The sequence below is a fragment of the Crinia signifera genome, chromosome 9 (genome assembly GCF_055691185.1).
Source record: "Crinia signifera chromosome 9, ASM5569118v1, whole genome shotgun sequence".
Lineage (NCBI taxonomy): Eukaryota > Metazoa > Chordata > Amphibia > Anura > Myobatrachidae > Crinia > Crinia signifera.
The window spans coordinates 36,858,073-36,877,891 of NC_139225.1; the positions used below are offsets into that span (position 1 = coordinate 36,858,073).

General features: G+C 49.1%; 1 protein-coding gene across 1 annotated transcript in view; it reads left to right on the forward strand.

The window, feature by feature from the left end:
- LOC146036840 (uncharacterized) overlaps positions 1–19,819 on the forward strand; it is a 39,322-nt gene that overhangs the window by 8,949 nt on the left and 10,554 nt on the right. Inside the window, exons 5-11 of the mRNA XM_083160704.1 lie at positions 442–861; positions 3,366–3,594; positions 6,446–6,624; positions 8,503–8,706; positions 9,759–9,943; positions 18,207–18,396; positions 18,876–19,030. Of these exons, the coding sequence (XP_083016830.1) occupies positions 442–861; positions 3,366–3,594; positions 6,446–6,624; positions 8,503–8,706; positions 9,759–9,943; positions 18,207–18,396; positions 18,876–19,030 (1,562 nt within the window). The remainder of the gene's footprint in view (positions 1–441; positions 862–3,365; positions 3,595–6,445; positions 6,625–8,502; positions 8,707–9,758; positions 9,944–18,206; positions 18,397–18,875; positions 19,031–19,819) is intronic.

The following is a 19,819-nucleotide window of genomic DNA, read 5'->3' on the forward strand; positions in this document are numbered from 1 at the left end:
GAGGAAACACAGAGGCATCTACATAGTGTTGTACTTTAGACAAGTACAATTGAATCATAAAGATAATGCTTGTTGCATACAGAAGATAAAAGGACAATTGTGTATTGGGCCTTGTGCGCATATTACACATCTGCACCCAGGTTATAGTTATTTATATCACTGAAAAAAATCCCAAAGGGTCCCAGGAAGCCCAAAATATATGTCCAATGAAGACAGTTCTGTCCAGCACAGGGGGGAGAGGAGAATCTATCTAGTGACTTATGAGATGGGGTGATGGGAATATAGGATGTTGGATCAACACAACTGAGGGGAACAGGGTCTTCCGTTCCCAGTCTAGGTCTGATTCTGTGTACATGATAGTGGATGCAGTTTACATATGCACAATAGTATAACACGTCATTATTCTCACTTCATAATCTTAATGCTCTTTCTATTTTCTAGATGCCTGTAAACCAGATACCACCTATCTCCAGATGATTGGGGGGCTCGGCCCCTATTCCACCATAGATATATCCCTCTCATTCCCTGTGAATTTTGCATTCCCTGTGAATTCTGTCTGCAAAATTGTTCTCAAACAGACAAATGTGTCATCTCCAACTTTCCTGATAAACCTGAAGCACAGCGGAACAGAAGTCACTGGCAGTGCCACATCCTGGTTCAGTGTTCTCCAGGAAAGCAATCTGACTCCCATCCGGATTTCCTACACAGACTTTACATGGGGGATTGTAATATTCCCATCTGGAATGACAAGTTACATTAACCACGAAGAGCATCTCACACTTCCTGGGAACCAGGTGTCCTACTTCCAGTCTGTAAATTTGATTGAGATCTCTGGGTGCAGAGTTACTGTGGCCTCCCTAGGTGAGAAATCCATTTGTCTGTTCTGGGCAAATTGATGAGGCTGTGTATTGGATATGGGGTCGGAAAACACCCTAGATGGGAGCAGAGAAAAACTTGGTCGGAAGCTGATTGGCCAGGCTTTCCCTCTCACGTTTGACACTTTGCATGTTTTCCGTTTGTTTTGGCCACATTTTTTTGGGCTGTGTGTAGGACCCATATGGGTCATCCACTCCCCACGTACCAAAGCTCTCTCCTTCGGGGGAGAGCTGCAGTCCCCAAGGGCGACACGGAGCCGCAAGGCGTAGGGAAGCCCCTATCGAGGGTCTCTCCAAGCTACGGTGAGGAGGACCCACCCACCCAAACCCTTTCGGGGGTTGACGGAAGAGAGTCGCTCTGAGCTTCGGCGAGGAGGACCCGCCGATCCCTATTTTCCCCTCTTGGGCCATTTGGCTGAGAGGGATCAGGGGAGTAACGGGGCATTTCTCCTTTGGGAGAGGGTCCATATGTACGTACGCCCCCAATGCCCGATTTAGGTGTTGGAGCACCAATTCTTGATCCAGAAAAAAATTGAATGAGGGCTCCCGAAAACTTAATTACAGAGGGCTCAGCCTAATCCAGCAAGTTACCTTGGGCCACATTGGGTCTTAATCCAGCTGCTATTACAGTATGCCACAGCAATTCCAGTGTACACACGGCAGATATGCCGTGCTATGCGAGTCCCGATACGATCTGATTGTATCGGGACTCGCATCGCACCGCATGCTGCAGAGGCACAATTTTGACTATATAGTGCAGATCTGCACTATATAGGGAGCGCGCATCAGCAGCGCATCGGGCTCACAAGCCCTAAAAAAGCACACAATCAGCATGCGATATGGCTTCCGGTGTTCACTATATCGGCAACATCGGAAGCCATATCGCACCGTGTGTACACACTATAAAGCTCATGTGCTTGCATCAACAAATCAAGCTTTGTTTTTTTGTGCAAAATGATTTTTATTGTTATTATCATAGAAGAACATGAACAAATAGAACAGAATATGCTTTGGCAAACAATGGTCTCTAGATGCCAACTATTAAAATGCAATAAATGAATTGGACGTATGGAAACCAAGAAACAAGCTAGAGATAAAAGAAAGGGGAAAGAGAAACAGACTAGGGATGAGGGGTGGGGGAGGGAGGAGGGTAGCTCCGATTCCCACGAGGGGTTGTCATATCACAGTTGAATATGGTAATGAAAGAAGGGAAGTATCACGGAGTGTGACCGAAGGTAAGCCAAACTGGGCATACATGAGTCTGCATCCAAACCAAAAGGAGCCGGGATCGAATGGGCCCTGTTCCTTAGATGGGTTGAGGGGGGGATGCGATGATGTCCTTATAAGTTTTCGAGTCTTTGAAGTCCATCCAGCGGAACCAAGTATCCCTGAAAGTTACATGTGTATCTTCTGCAGAGGATACAATGTCTTCCATGTCCCTGTAAGAATCAACTTTAGTAATCCAATTTCTGATAGTTGGAGGATAGGAGGAGAGGAGGATAGCCAGCGTACCGGAATGACTGCCTTAGCTGCGTTATTTAGGTGACATAGCAAGGATTTCTCTGATCTTGCAATCGGGGCAGAGGACCGGTGGAATAGCCAAAACAGTAAGTTAGAAGGGACAGGTTCACCTATGATAATAGCAGAGAGTCTTAGGACTTCTGGACAAAATGGATGGAGGAGTGAGCATTGCCACCATATATGAAGTGGGTTGCCAGGGGCGTTAGAGGAGCACCAGCAGATATTAGGTACACCAATCCCCATTTTAGAGTACGTCAGCGCATCTATACCAGCGGGATATCAGTTTATATCGGGTCTCCCTGACCCCCACACTAGGAGGGCAGGCATGAGCCAGGCAAAATATCTTACCCCAATTGTTTTCCCCCGCTTCTTCAACTAGTTCCAAGTCCCAGGTTTTAGTAAAGTGCGGAAGACCAGGTCTTGCATCTTCAGATAGAAGATTGGATATCAAAGATATAGGGCCAGATTCTCTAAGCTTCAAAAGTGATAAAATGGAGAGTGATAGACATCCAGCCAATCAGCTCCTGCCTGACATTTTTCAAACACAGCCTGTGACATGGCAGGTAGGAGCTGATTGGCTGGCTGTTTATCACTCACCATTTTATCACTTTTGAAGCTTAGAGAATCTGGCCCATTGTATTGGTGGGAGCTGAGGGGCCATTACACAGAGGTTCAAAGGGTGTCAGGGTCTTCGGGGGGGGCGGGTGGGGGGGTGCTGGAATGACCCAGCGACTTGAGGAAGTGGTGTACCTGAAGATATCGCCAGTATTCAGTATGAGATAGATTCCATCCACTTTGTAGGTCGTTAAACACGCGATTTTTCCCCTGCTCACCAGCAAGCTTTGTTTTTATTTTATTATACTTTTCCCTGATTCATTTTACCCAGTGCACAAGTTTCAAACAAACTAATAATACTTCCCGTCTTCTGTAATGTTATAAAAGCTGAGTCACCATCCTTTTTCCTCACAGGATACCTTGGTTCATTTGATATGCAATTTCGGGCAGGTCCATCAAACTATCTACGCCTGGAAGGAGCCATCCAAACTTACCTGACTGGTCTCACCTTGTCCGTGTGGATAAAAAGTACTGATAGTAGTAACCATATGATGTGTATCTGCTCCTACTCTCTGACATCGCAACCAGAAGAGCTCGCACTCTTTTTACTGTCCCCCACAGGGCTCTCCCTCCAGATGAATGGGTGAGTTAGGTTATTTGTATATATTGTTTTGAATTAATACAGCAAGAGCAAGTGACCTATCAAGTCACTTGATTGTTAAAAAGGGAGGGACCGGAGAGCAGGAAGGCCTTGTGGCGAATTCTCGCAAAAGTACAACTGAGTCAGACGCACAATTCACAATGTTTTAAACTAGCATTTTTTTAAAATCTACCATTTAGATGACATTTTTTTAATATTAAAATGTAATTTTTTAATCTTTGGTTTTTAATTTGTTCAGCAAAGATTAGATTCATTTGATGCTTCAGATTTTTCCATTTACGGCCTGGTATGGGTCATTAGTTTGACCCTATTTAGGTCAACATGAATTGGGTAGGTCAACATGGCTTAGGTCAGTGATGGCTAACCTTGACACGCCAGCTGTTGTTGAACTACACATCCCAGCATGCCCTGCTACAGTTTTACTATTTGGCCATGCTAAAACTGATGCAGGGCATGCTGGGATGTGTAGTTCCACAACAGCTGGAGTGTCAAGGTTAGCCATCATAGGCTTAGGTTGACACATGAAATAGACAGACATGGCTGAGGTTGTCAGGGTTGGAAGGTCTGCTCAAGCATTAGGTCAACAATGGCAAGGTCGACAGTCGACAGGTTGACATGAATTTTTCACAGTTTTTCCCAGAATGTCGACACAGTCAACATGGACACCATTAAAGTGTACCACTTCCCCTTGCATGGAAGGCTAATACTATTATATATTTCCTCCATGCCCTGGTGGATGGGAGGGCATGAACTACACATGTTGCCTCTAAAAAAAATAAAAATGAGAATCTCATGTCGACCTTTTGACTGTCGACCTTGTTATTGCCGATCTAATGCTTGTGTTGACCTTCCCACCATGTCAACCTTAGCCATGTTGACCTAGTTCATGTGTTGACCTTCAGTAGTCGACCCAATACATGTCAACGTATAATGGTCAACCTAATGATCGTATACCTTATGGCTGATGCCTGGTGCTAATGCTTTATTCCTCCTTTTGTGTGTGTGTGTGTGTGTGTGTGTGTGTGTGTGCGTGTGTGTGTGTGTGTGTGTGCGTGTGTGTGTTTCTCTGAAAAGTGTTTTAGCATTTTCTATTTTGTATTACTATCCTGATTTATTTTATTATTAGAAATAAGTAGACTGATGTCTAATATTAACGTGTTCTTATTTTCAGTTACGTTTGTCTCTGAGTGTACTGTATTTTGCATTAGAGATGAACGCGTACGGGTTTCTGAAATCCGGACACCCCAAACGGCAGGGATCCGAGCTGCGATCCAAATGCTGCTTGGGTTTTCCTGCCAGGCACAGATCGCAGAACAAGGCAAAATGTCATCATACCGGCGTCGGATTCTCGCGAGAGCCGAACCCTATATAATCTCCGCTACCCGCCGTCATCTTTACTCCAGCATTGGAGAGTGTTGAGGAGGGAGGTTCTGGGTGGCTCTGTGTCTCTCTGGGAAGCTGGTGTGGGGTGGCAACCTGGTCACAGCGGTGGTGCCCTGCGGTGTCCTGTGCAGTCCAGTCCTGTGGTTCTGGGCCTTATTCTAGTTCACTCAGTGGCGTAGCTACGTTTTGGGCTCTCCCCCCCCCCCCCGTTAGGGGGGGCGCCCCCCGCCGCCGCCCTGCCGAGCACCCACCCGCCGCCCATGCAAACCCCCCCCCAATCCCCCGCAGCCTTACCTATCTCGCTGGTCCCGGCGTCTCCGTTCTTCTGCTGAGGACCACCACAAAATGCCCGCCCACATTCAGCAGACAGTTTCAGACAACTGTGTGCTATATGGGGGAGGCCATTTTGTGGTGGTCCTCATCAGAAGAACGGAGCCGCCGGGACCAGCGAGATAGGTATGTCTGCGGGGGATTGGGGGGGGGGTGTAACTATAGCACCGCAGCCCCCAGCGCCCCCCCCGCGGTGGTGGGGGCTGCGGTGCTATAGTTACGCCGCTAAGTTCACTCTTTCTTACATGGATAAAACCATGTGCACTGCTGGTGGGGCAGATGTTACTTGTGCAGAGAGAATTAGATTTGGGTGGGGTTTTACTTCAAAGTGAGATCTATATTGCAGTGTAAATATAAAGCAGCCAGTATTTACCCTGCACAGAAACAAAATAACTCACCCAAATCTAATTCTCTCTGCACATTTTACATCTGCCCCCCTGCAGTGCACATGGTTTTGTCCATCTAAGAAGGATTTTGTCAGAAAGAGTGAACTAGAATAATGCCCTCTGTGCTATCTGCTGCAGGTACTGATGTCCTGTGCTCGTGTCCTGTGCTGCTGTATAAGTCCATGCAGTGGTGCTGTGCTCGCTAGTCTGCTGTTAAGTCCAGTGGTACTGCCATTAAGTCCAGTATTGCTGTTATGTCCAGTGGTACAGCTGACAGCTGTATAAGTGCAGTGACTGACAGTCCAGTGCTACTGCCGTTAAGTCCAGTGGTATTGCTGGTAAGTCCAGTGTTACTGCTATTAAGTCAGCCTTGCGTGCATGGGTGAAATCATTCAATGGTCACGACCATCGTTTGATTTTGTCAGCGGTCGTCACAGATCTAAGTCAGCCTCTGCTGACCTTAGATCTGTGACGCCCTTGTATGGGAAGAGGGTGGGCAGCTAACCTCCATTGACATCAGCTGTCCGCCCCCCCCCATTTGTATGCTCATGCGCAGTCCAAAACATTGGTCCCCTGTGCGAACGCGTAGGGGAGCGAATTAACTAGAATCAGGCCCATTGTGCGCTCATCTGTACACCCTGGAGTGAACACTCATTCTCTTTACGTTTTTTATGTCCACACTACAAATTGAATTGAAGCGCACTTTGAAACCTTTTGAATCTTCTCACCTACAGAAGAGTCCTGCTAAATGGGACAAAGGCGGTTCTCCTGGATGGGAGGTGGCACCACATCGCTGTGACTGCACCCCAGTACTCTGTGTTTATTGACGGCTTCCCATGGACTCCAGATTACGTGGATGTTGCTGAGTTTAATAATATAAGGATCCGGAGTGGAGGATCTCTGGTTGTGGGAGGTAAGAAAACATGTTCTGCATATTTGTTTTTTTTTCTTTTTATAGATCCCGCCTCTCTGACAGTCAAAACAACACTCTCATCTTATAATTGTCCCTGCTACTGGGGCACTCTTCAAGGATCTCCAACAGGTGTCCCATATATCCTGTATGTTGTAGTCTACTGCAGTTGAAAAAAATGCACCAGATTGTTCAGGGTTTTTAGAATATTTATTTTGAAGTGTTTTTTTACATAGAGGGCTGGCAACAGAAATCTTGGGGCCCCACACCCTGTCAAATGCTATTAACCCCCTCCCATGCGGGAACATGAACTGGACACACTCCCTCACCCTGATGCCTGTGCTATATCACACAGACGTGCTCTCTCGTTCTGCGGCTTGTGCTCTATCTCACCAACAAGTCCACGTTTCCAAATATACAACTTCCCTTCCCACCCACAGCAGGGCAGGAGCTGCTGCAGCAGCCAGAGCAGGTTTCCAACTATCCACCTTCCCTACCAAACCACAGCAGGGCAGGAGCTGCTGCAGCAGCCAGAGCAGGTTTCCAACTATCCACCTTCCCTTCCCAACCACAGCAGGGCAGGAGCTGCTGCAGCAGCCAGAGCAGGTATCTAACAATCCACCTTCCCTACCCAACCACAGCAGGGCAGAAGCTGCTGCAGCAGCCAGAGCAAGTCTCCAACTATTCACCTTCCCTACCCAACCACAGGAGGGCAGAAGCTGCTGCAGCAGCCAGAGCAAGTCTCCAACTATCCACCTTCCCTACCCAACCACAGCAGGGCAGGAGCTGCTGCAGCAGCCAGAGCAGGTCTCCAACTATCCACCTTCCCTTCCCAACCACAGCAGGGCAGGAGCTGCTGCAGCAGCCAGAGCAGGTTTCCAACTATCCACCTTCCCTACCCAACCACAGCAGGGCAGGAGCTGCTGCAGCAGCCAGAGCAGGTCTCTAACAATCCACCTTCCCTACCCAACCACAGCAGGGCAGAAGCTGCTGCAGCAGCCAGAGCAAGTCTCCAACTATCCACCTTCCCTACCCAACCACAGCAGGGCAGGAGCTGCTGCAGCAGCCAGAGCAGGTCTCTAACAATCCACGTGCCCTTCCAAACCACAGCAGGGCAGAAGCTGCTGCAGAAGATCCTGAAAACCCTCAATGAATAAGCAAACAATCAGGAGAAAAAAATAACTGACTGGGGATCGATCTCACATGGTTTTCACAGACCACTCTGCCAATCAGTTGCTTATTCATTTCAGTTTGTCAAAAGTTTTGTAAAGTGAAAACGTGTTTAATTTAATGGACCCTTATAGGCCTTTAAGGGTCCACTTAAGGGAGTCTATTCATTGTGTTGTACTCAGAAAGCCATAAGCTATCCAACGACATATCACAATGCATGAAAACAACAGATATAGCACTGACCCTTATGACGGAACCCTTAAGAGCTCATCCGATTAAACCATCTTCGAACTTAGATCGTCCCTTAAGATGATAAAGTAGTTGGCAAAGTTTGAAGATGATTAGTTAAAGCATTTGAGAGTTATCGTGGAACAGACACACACACACACACACAAACATCGTTCAACTATACTTATGTAGATATATCCCATGGGGGGAGGGGGGGTGTATGTTCATTTAGGATCTGTGAGTACTACACCTCTTAGTGTTTGAACATGGCCAGAAAGATGGGCACACACACACGCACAGACATCTGGACAGGTTCGCAAGATTGGCACTTACAGCAGCTTGTGCCTAGAGAGCAGGACGGGCGAGGGAAGAGGTGTTACAGGAGCATATACAGTATGCCCAATTTCTGTTCCAAACTGCACCAGGTTCTTCCCGTGTCTGTTTCCTTTTATATAAAACCAGCTTGTCTCCATCTTCCCGCAGGTAGCTTCCAGACCAATGATGGCTCTTTCAATGGTGACATTAGCGAACTGAACATTTGGGACCACATCCTATCACCCTCTGATATTAAACTGTTGGCCTCCACAAAGACGAAAAGGAAATTCCCCGGAAACGTAGTGAGCTGGACGTCCTTCATGGATGAAAACAGCAGTGGTGCCCAGATGATTTCTCCAGGAGAAGAGAATGGTGAACAAGACCTTAAACAGCTTATTGTGAACTTGCGTTCATATTTATAGTTGTGCTGAATATAGTGCATGGGAAGCACACGGTAATGACATGTAGTATATGTGCAAATGGAAACATAGGATCTCGCTTTTTCTGACAAGGTGCTACCAGGAATGTAATAGGGGGTGGGGTCTGTGTGTTCTGGATTTGGAAGTGTTCATTGTAACTCTTGTCATTCTAGGCACATTTACGGAAGTGCATCAGTTTCAGTACCTTCATCATTGGAATTGCTTTCTATCCTCTAGTATTGACCATTGATGGTTAGCAACCGTGGAAGGTCTACTAGTGATGCGTGATAGTTTCACCACCAATGTGACTGGGGTTGAGGTTTGCTCATGCATAACTATGGATCAATTATAGTTCAACTAGCCCCCGGGTGATGGTTAGAAACCATCAACCATATATGGTAGAACCTTTCATGGACAACCCTACTGTACACCAACTAATATCCCCAATAACCCAGTATAACCCAGTATATTAAATTTAAAATATATTCTAGGACCAGCTGTGGTTGACCTAGCTTGTGATAGAGCCTTCTCTGTAAGTAGTGTATTCTAACACCCTGCACTGTTGCAAACCCATGCAGTTCCTCTTTCCTGCCTGGGGTGTCGCTGTCTGCTTTGGTGTCTATATCACATTGTGGCTGTATCTCAATGCAGCCAAGACTGAACTAGAAGCACCACAGCATACATTGACACCCCAGGCAGGAAAGAGGAACTGCATGGGCTTTGAACAGTGCACGGTGCTAGACTGGATACTATGTAAGGGATTCACAGAGGAATCCCTTGGGCACATATGGAGATGACTTGTCAAGTGGATCTCAAGAAGTTTCAATGCAAACCCATTGTCGACAAGACTATGTTTTACTTCCATAACAAGTGTGTGCAGCTAAGGCCAGAGGTCGTATAGCGGCCATTGAACTTCATCATTTGATCTTTGGGAGTCCAATTAACAGGCTCATCCTCTGTGGACCAGGACATATTTTTTCATCTCGTTTTTGTATTCCCATCCAGATGTGCCATTCATGTGGTACGGCCTGCTGTATTCTGTGAGTGCCTCTGCCCACCTGTGTGTGAATGCCACTAGCCAAAATCTCTATATGGAGTCAACACTGGAAAAATGCACCAATAACTCCTTCTGGGCCCTACAACAGAATGGGAGACTCCGCAACATCATGATTCCTGCCTCCTGCGTCAAGGTAAATTGGGTGATATTACTTGAGGTCATAGGACCATGTTGTAGGATGGGAAGAGGAAGACATAGCAGACAATCTAGTCCAGTGCTGCATCCCAGGACAGAGCATTGTATAATCTGCATAAACAGCGTCATATGAGTAACCTTGATGCCGGGTCAATTTTGGGATTTGGACGCGGATCTGTCCCGGGAACGACCCAGCATTTGCAATGCAGGTCCCCCACATCTTCCTGGCAATAAGCTGGATCGCTGATGTCATCGGGGGGCAGGGGGGCGTGTCTCCAAGGGGATGGAGGAGGAGGTAGCACTTGGAGCTGACACTACCTCCTACCTATAGTGTGAACGGGACCCGTTTGCTCAACCTGGGTTACTCATTCACACCTCACAGCAACCCGGGTCCAAGCCAGGATTAACCCTTCTCTTTAACCCAAATCAGAATACCGGGTTGCTGGACCTGAGATTTTTCAGAAGGCCCTTTCACACCGCATGGCGACCCAGCAACAACCAGGGTCAGACCTGGGTTATTTGTGAGATGTGAAAGGTATTAGGATGAAGCATGGAATTCATCCTGATGAAGGCAGTGAAGCAGCGTCCAAGGATGCAGCCCCTGATTTTAGCATCGCCAGAAATGTTTTCTAGGACGCTGCCTATCACCACCCATGCTCCACACCCAAAGGTGACTGCTTAGCAATCTCACAGAATGAGATCTGACCATGCAGGGGACCACACTGTTGTCCCACACATTGGCTCTGTGTACGTAAGTCATTGGGTTTGCATACATTATGGGCCTAATGTTGGTTGGCTCTGTAAGCAGCGAAGACCGCAGCTTACTGAGCGCAAGAGAAGCTGCCCCGCCGAATACCCCACCACCACCTTTTCCCATCACAACGATGTGAGGCATTGTGTAACGAAGACACATCTCATCCAGTGCCGGTGCAAGGCACCGGAGCGCTCCAGGCGGGAGGGGGATACTCCGGTGCTCACACGCCCCCCGGCCGCTGTACAGGAGGGGGGGGGGTGCTGGTGATTGCGGCGCTCCGGGGGGACGACGACGACGCTGCGGTGCTCACCCGCCTCGTCATTACCCTGGGAAGGGGTGGGGGATGGCGGGGGAATAGGAAGTGCCACTCACCGCTGCGCTTGCGCTGGTTCCTTCTTCTGCGGCTGGTGGGGAGACCCGTCCCTAGTCCCTGCTGCAGCCACTGACTGCCTAGCGCTGCTGCCACGGAGGCACTGTTCCCCGCTGATGCCAATGGTGAGGGGCGGGTGGCAGCTGGGACCAGTGTCTCACCACCAGCGGTAGCAGCGCTAGGCAGCCAACGCCAGCAGCAGGGACCAGGGACGGTTTTTAGAATGGTGCTGGAAAACTAGAGAGAGCTATTCCCAGCACCTGCTGCTGCCACAACTATATTTGATTCAAATGTTGGGCTGAAGAGGCGCCCTCCAGTGGCCGCTGCCCTAGGCAGCTGCCTAGTGGTAGCACCGGCCCTGATCTCATCGCATGCCGCCACTGCTGCAGAAGAAGTCATTTGATGGTCGACGACCATGGAACGATTTCTACTCCTGCCTTCACAAATAAAAGTCTCAACTGCGGGCTCCGGGATAAAGACAGGGCAGGCGGCTGACATCATTTTCAAATGGCATGTTGCTATGGGCAACCAATCCGATTCTATCCATTATCTTCTAGAACAGGCATGTCCAACGTTGGCCCTCCAGATGTTTTGAAACTACACATCCCAGCATGCTTTGCAATAGTTTTAGCAGGCTCTAATAGCAAAACTGTGGCAAAGCATGCTGGGATGTGTAGTTTCACAACATCTGGAGGGCCAACGTTGGACATGCCTGTTCTAGAAGGTGCTAAGTAAATAAGAGGCAGCTTCTGATTGGTTGCCCATAGCAATGTCCAATATAAAATAGAATTCCCATCTTAGCAAATTCCCCCCTGGGTGATATATATATATATATATAGTTTCCTTGTCAGGGTCCATGGGTCCCACAGGGGACATCGGGTTGTAGGCGGATCCAGGGGGTCCGAGGCACCAATCAGCGAAGCTCTTAAAGGTTTTACCCAGAATGCCCGGGCCCTCTCCCCTACAGCCCCGCCTCCAGGCTACTGCCGCCAGTTTTTAGTTGGTGCCTGCAGGAAGCAGACGCACCTGTAATCAGCAGGAATCACCTTTTTTTCAGGTGATTCCAGAAGAAGCTTTTATTTTTATTTTTATTTTTACACTGCCGCTACGGCGGCAGAAGCCGCCTCGCGGCAGAGACGCTCCCCGCCGTCAGTGATTGACAGCGGAGTGAGCGTCTCCTTCACTCCTCCCGGCGCCGACCTCCTCAGAACATCTTGAGGCAGACGGCGGAGGCGACGTCAGCGCCTAGCACCGCCGGACGTCGCTCTCCTGACAGCGTGGCCGGACCAGGAGCAGGTAAGGCTTCCTAAGGAAGCACAAATCGCTGTCCTGCCGCGGTGCGCCGGGAGACGCCCGCGGTGGCTGGCGTGGGCACTCGCTTCGGCCAGGGATCCCACTAGACCACCGGGGACAGAGCAGCAGGCTGGGCCTGGGGGGACCCATTTTTAAGTAGCTCTTATGCTCCGGTGGGGGAAGTCCAGCAAGGGGAGGTGGCACTTGGCCTGCAGTCCCTCCCCCAGCTTTGGCGCCAATCTCCTCGAGGTCTGCCGTCCATTAGCTGAAACTGTTTGTGCCCGCCCCCCCTCTCTTGGACCAGCGCCATTACAGCAGCACGCAGGTCTCCAGAGGTCGGGCACATCTCTCTCCCCTGTGAAACCGGCTACAGGCTAAGTAGTACTTTTCATAGCCACCCTCATTCCCCCTTTGCTCTGTAGAGTACTGTGGTTGATTTAAGGGTGTGTTAGCTCATCTATATTGCTAATATAGTGTGTATGTGACTTTGTGCTAGTTCTTCTTTTTCCTCTGTCAGTTTTTTTCTCCACTTTATTCTAAGTGAGGTTTTTACCTCAGAGGTCACATACTGTCAGTGGATCACTCTAGGTTCTCTCTCACTGAGTTACCTACTGTGCACTGTATCCCCCCCTATTGGGAGTGTGCTCACTATGTCCAAACGGGGGCGCAGCCAGACAGAATCTCCCTTACTCCTGTCATGCAGGAGCTGCGCTGCAGGTCTGTCTGAAATGGATGTCATCCAGGATGGGCTATGTGTCAATTGCTTTACCCCTCCTGACCATCCCCAGCCCTCAGGGGCACCCCAGCCACCATGGGCAGCCTTTCAACAGCTGTTGGGCACCTTGGTGGATCGTCTCCCTAATGCTGTAGCACCCCCTGTAGTACAGCCCCCCCCTCCATGGGTGGATGCTCTGTCGACCACGGTGCAGACCTTGCAGCAGACTACGGCAGCTATGCAGAAGCTAATGCCACATGCTGCACAACCCAGTAGATCCTTGATAAATCCGTTGCTACCGGTAACCAGGGATGGCTCTGATGACACAGACGATGGCGGGGATGACCCCGATATTGCAGACCCTGATAATGGGGATGACATCATACCTGATGACGATCAGGATGACCCTATGCCTACTGATCCTCCCGCTTCTCAGGCTGAAACCCCTGACATAGCAGGCCTTATTTATGCTATCCGGGAGGTTCTTCTGTCAGATGCAGATGAACCTGAACCCACTGCTAAGACCAGGGACGTCTTCAAAAAGCAGAAGGTAGTTAAAGCCCAGTTTCCTCATTCTGATCATTTATCAGAAATCAGGAGAGATCAATGGGAGGCTTTGGGTAAGAGAGCTAACATATCTAAAAAGATGTTGGCTAGATATCCGCTCCCTCCAGAGGATTGTACCCCATGGGAAATCCCTCCCACAGTGGACGCGCACGTGTCCAGGCTGGTTAAACCGTCCGTGCTCCCGGTAGCCTCAGGGTCAGCCCTGAAGGACCAGACAGACAGGCGTCTGGAAAATGCGCTTAAAGCAACCTTTTCCTATGCAGGGGCAGTTCAGAGGCCCACAATTGTAGCTACTTGGGCGGCAAAGGCCATTTCTCCTTGGTTACAAGTGATAGAGGATGAGTTGGCCCCAGTCGCATCTGAGGATGCAAGGCTGTGCATGCAACACATCAAACATGCAGCAACATATATTATGGATGCTATGTCGGACGCCGGCACTCTAGCTGCCAGAGCCTCCGCTAGTTCAGTACTGGCACGCCGGATTATCTGGCTTCGGTCATGGAAGGCGGACCTAGAATCCAAAAGGACTCTGGAACTCTTACCCTTTAAAGGGGAGAACCTGTTTGGGGAGGAGTTAAATAAAATTGTGGCCTCCTTGGCGTCAGCTAAGACAGCCTGCCTCCCTACGGCTCTACCTCAAAGGCCTAGAACCCAGTCCTTTCGGCCCTTTCGCCCTCAGGGCAAGGCCAGAGGCCAGTCCTATACCAGACCCTCGCCCGCTCATAAGACTGGCAAACCCAAACCCAAGCAGCCTTGGGCCGCCAGACAGGCTCCCTCCAAGGCCGACAAGCCTTCCGCATGACGGGGCCGGCCTCCCACGGGGGGACCCCCAAGTGGGAGGCAGACTCCTGTACTTCGCTCACCAGTGGCTATCCACCACAAAGGATGCCTGGGTGAGGGAGGTAGTGTCACAGGGGTACGCCATATCCTTCTCAAAGCCCCCCCCAAGAAGGTTCTTTTGCACAGGTCTCCCAAGAGACCCATGGAAGGCAGAACACATGAGGAGCATACTACAGACCTTACTTCGGTCGCGGGTCATTGTTCCCGTGCCGGGGCACCAGAGAGGCCTCGGCTTCTACTCAACCCTGTTTCTGGTGCCCAAACCAAATGGAACGTTCCGTCCCATTTTAAACCTCAAAGCTCTGAACAAGGTGGTAAAAGTCACAAAGTTCAGGATGGAGACCTTGAGGACCATCATCTTGGCCCTAGAGGAGGGGGACTTCATGGTCTCTCTAGATATCAGAGACGCATACCTCCACATTCCCATCCTACCGGCCCACCAGAAGTATCTGCGCTTTGCTATTCTGAAGAGCCACTATCAGTTTCAGGCCCTCCCATTCGGCCTAGCAACAGCGCCAAGGATTTTTACAAAAGTGATGGCTATAATGGCAGAAATCCTACACAAGCAGGGGATCAGGGTCTTCCCCTACTTGGACGACCTGTTGATTGTAGCCAAGTCACCAGAGGTTCTAACATCCCACTTGCAGACAACGATCTCCACCTTACAGGCTCACGGGTGGCTCCTCAACTGGGAGAAATCTTCCATGATCCCCTCCCAGAGAATGCTGCATCTGGGTGCTTTACTGGACACCAGAGCCCTGCGACTGTTTCTCCCAGACGACAAGGCCAGGGACTTAATTCAGAGAATCCAGATCTTTGCTCAGAAACCAAGAGTCTCGGTTCACTGGGCCATGAAAATATTGGGGAGGATGGTGTCCACATTCGACATGGTCGAATGGGCCCAGTTCCACTCCCGTCCGCTCCAGGGCCTGGTCCTGGCGAAATGGGATGGCCTACCACAACACGTCAAGTCGACGTTTCTATCCCTAACACAGGAGGTCAAAGACTCACTCCTGTGGTGGGAACAGATGGACCACCTAAACCAGGGAAGACTATTCTGGTTCAGAGAATGGATAGTACTAACTTCAGATGCCAGCCTGCGAGGCTGGGGGGCAGTAGTAGGATCCCGGTCCTTGCAAGGCGTCTGGACCGAACCAGAATCTCGATTATCCATCAATGTCTTAGAGATTCGAGCAGCCTACAATGCCCTTCTCCAGTCTCAGGATCTGTTGCAGGGAAAACCTGTTCAGATCAGGTCGGACAACGCCACGGCGGTGGCATACATAAACCGCCAGGGAGGAACACGAAGTGTCGCCGCCCTCCGGGAGGTCTCCAGGATTCTCACCTGGTCGGAAGAACATCTCCTAGCCCTGTCGGCAGTCTTCATCCCAGGAGTCCTGAACTGGGAGGCGGACTTTCTGAGCCGACAGGACATCCACCCGGGGGAGTGGTCCCTACACCCGGAAGTGTTCGTCAGTCTGACGCAAGTCTGGGGCACCCCAGTTGTAGACCTCATGGCGTCCAGACACAACTTCAAAGTCCCATGCTTCGGAGCAAGGACCAGGGATCCTCAGGCCTACTTCACGGATGCCCTGTCCGTACCGTGGAAGTTTCATCTCCCATACGCGTTCCCTCCGATAAACATGATCCCCAGGGTGATCAGAAAGTTCAGGCAAGAAGGAGGAACCCTCCTTCTCATCGCGCCAGACTGGCCACGCAGACACTGGTACGTGGACCTACAACAGCTGTCACACCAGCCCCCCTGGCCATTGCCTCTTCGTCAAGATCTGTTGAATCAGGGGCCATGTCTTCATCCAGACCCTCAGCGCCTGTCTTTGACGGCGTGGCTCTTGAAATTGCCTTATTAAAGGGCAAAGGTTTTTCTGACAAGGTGGCTAGGACGATGATCCAGGCTCGCAAGCCAGCATCTTCAAAAATTATATTACCGGACTTGGCATTCCTATTTTTCTTGGTGCAATTCTAATAAATATGATCCCAAGATTTTCAAAACAGCCAGGATACTGGCCTTCCTTCAAAATGGATTGGATTTAGGACTAAGATTGGCTTCTCTGAAGGTCCAAATCTCAGCCCTTTCGGTATGGTTTCAGAGAAAGATTGCATTCTTACCTGACATTCGCACTTTTTTACAGGGAGTAGTGCACATACAGCCTCCCTTTGTTCCTCCCACAAATCCATGGGACTTATCTTTAGTGCTTCAGGCTTTAACCAAACCACCGTTTGAACCACTATCATCAGTGGAGCTTAAATGGCTGACAGTCAAAACTGCCAGCCTCCTGGCCATTGCCTCCGCACGCAGGGTGTCGGATCTTTCCGCACTGTCGTGCAAATCACCCTTCCTGGTGTTCCACAGTAACAGGGCAGTGTTACGGACAAGGTCTTCTCATCTGCCCAAGGTGGTGACAAAATTCCATGTCAACCAGGAAATCGTGGTACCTGCATTCACCTCAGATGACCTTTCATCTGATGAAAAATTGCTTGATGTGGTCAGAGCTTTGACCATCTATATCGACCGCACTAAATCGGTCAGGAAATCAGAGTCCCTCTTCGTGTTATATGGCTTTCACAAGAAGGGTTGGCCAGTGGGTAAACAAACTATTGCCCGCTGGATCCGCATGGCTATACAACAGGCATATCTTCTGTCTAACAGGCCCATTCCGGTTGCTATCAGGGCACACTCTACTAGAGCGGTTGGGCCTTCATGGGCAGCAAGCAGGGGTGCTTCTGCCGAACAGCTGTGCAAGGCTGCAACGTGGTCATCCGTCCAGACATTTATTAAGTTCTACGCCTTTGACACGTTCGCCTCCCAGGATGCCTCCTTCGGTCGTCGGGTTCTGCTGAAACCTCAGTCAAATTCCCTCCCTTAATTACGGCTTGTGACATCCCCGATGTCCCCTGTGGGACCCATGGACCCTGACAAGGAAAAGGAGAGTTATGGTAGACCTACCTTTGTTAACTCCCTTTCCTTGAAGTCCATGGGAACCACAGGGCGCCCACCCTTTTAAATTTGCCACTGAGGTTCACCTTTACGTGATGTTCTGATACTGTGACCCGTTCTGACCATTCCATATGTATGTATGAGTTCTGGGCATATGTGTTCTCTGTCCTCTTCTCTTCTCCGCTTCCTGCTCTCGGCTTGTTACCAAAAACTGGCGGCAGTAGCCTGGAGGCGGGGCTGTAGGGGAGAGGGCCCGGGCATTCTGGGTAAAACCTTTAAGAGCTTCGCTGATTGGTGCCTCGGACCCCCTGGATCCGCCTACAACCTGATGTCCCCTGTGGTTCCCATGGACTTCAAGGAAAGGGAGTTAACAAAGGTAGGTCTACCATAACTCTCCTTATTTTTAGACTTTATGTACAGTTCCTTTAAGAACAATGGAGCAGTTGTATAAAGCCTGGTGAAGTGATAAAATGCAAGGTGAGAATACACCACCCAATCGACTCCTAACAGTACTTTTTTAAACTCAGCCAGTAACTTGCCAGTTAGGAGCTGGTTGGCTGCTACGTTATCATCTTCCTCCCTCTCAAGAATTTATCACCTCTCCAGGGTTAATCAATCTGCCCCAATATATATTATCACCCCACGTCCCAGAACATCCAGGTCAGGAGTGTACCTAAGATATTTTCTGAATATATGAATATGAAGTTTCTGTTATGCGTCTACCTTATAAATCTGTGCAATGTGTCTGGTTCTTTGTCTTGTATAGGTTATTGGGTTGGAGGTGGCGCACATGACTACAGACTGTAAAGAGAGTTTAGCCAGCGCGTTTCGCCTGCTCAGAGACGGTCGTATACAGAACACATACTCTGGATTCTGTTTGACATATTCAAGGTCATCCAAGATAGTGAGACTACAGAAGTGTTCTGAAGCTTCTGTGTTTGTGGCACTGTTGGAAGGTACGGAGTGATAAATAAGTTCTGTATTTGAGGTTATTCAAAATGGACTGTCTGAGAGTGACCCATTATTAGTTATTTCTATAACCTTAATAAGGTATATAGAGCAAATGATGGTGTTCTACAAATCCTGTTTCATTCTCCCTTTGTCCTGTAACAATTATTTATTAAGCCCTTCGCCTCTCTTCCAGAACCATAGTCTCTGGTTTGGGCAGATGCGGCCAAGTCTTGCATTGATTTAAATAAAAGGGGGGAATTCAGTTGTTAGATGGCGCCCAACTAAGCTATTCAATTATTTCTGCTTTTGGACACTACCAGCCGCTTGCACTGGCATTTAAGCTCTTATCCTCCAGGGTGATGCAGCAATTGAATATCTCCCTACAATCTCCCTTTACTTCATCGAGAATTTGGAGAAATGGATGGGGTGAACACTCTCCTAAAGTTGTGACGAGTGCGCTATACATTTCTAATTTTATGTACAGAGGCTCATTGCCCCAAAGCGGATGGCTGGAGGCAGTGGAAGGATCGTTGTGTCTACATCGCTCCTAGCAGAACCCTCAGTTGGCAGGAGGCCAGGGAATTTTGTCAGAACATCCAGGCTTCAGATCTTATGACAGTGAACGATCAGGACACACTGGTCAGTACACGTGCTCTTTTACTATGACTTTATGTGTGAATTTGTATTTAATATTACTGGTGAAGGGACCCGGAGTAAGCTGTCTCACCATGGCCCTCCCCTCCTAACCCCATGTAGCCCCCTTCCTGCCTTAAGTCCACTCCTCCACCTTATCCTGCCTCACTGTCGGCTGCTGCATTCCATTGCCCTCCAGCGTGCTAAGGTCTTCCTAACAATGCCATTGGACAGGTTCAGAGGCAGATTTGCCACAAGACAACCTAAGTGCCTGCTTAGGGCCCCATAAAGATATCCTGGCCATCCAAAACATTCCCAGAGGGGCATTGACATCCCGATACTCCCAAAGTCCCTTTAATGTTCTTTGATAGGATAAAACATCTGGACACACACACTGGTCTCATGCACTGTATTGGGCAGTCAGGTTACTTTACATCTGACGTACGTATTAGACGAACTTCCAAACGACCTAGAGGCTGATTCAGATCCGACTGTCCGGAATTCCGACAGTCGGAATCCCATACTGAATACCCCCCTATATATGTAGATGTCGCTAAGTCATGTTGTCACCATATACCCCAAAAATGATAATTGTATCCAGGACAACTAATCAGTAATCACACAATACAGGTGACACATAATAACATCTCCTTATATAAGACAGCAAAAACTGCAATTCTGATTACAACGTATCATGGTCCCTGCCTTTATGTCCTATTTATTATCACCTACATTCCTTTTCAATTCTCTCACTTTTCTATTAAAAACTATTGGACTGTTGGATCTAAATATTGG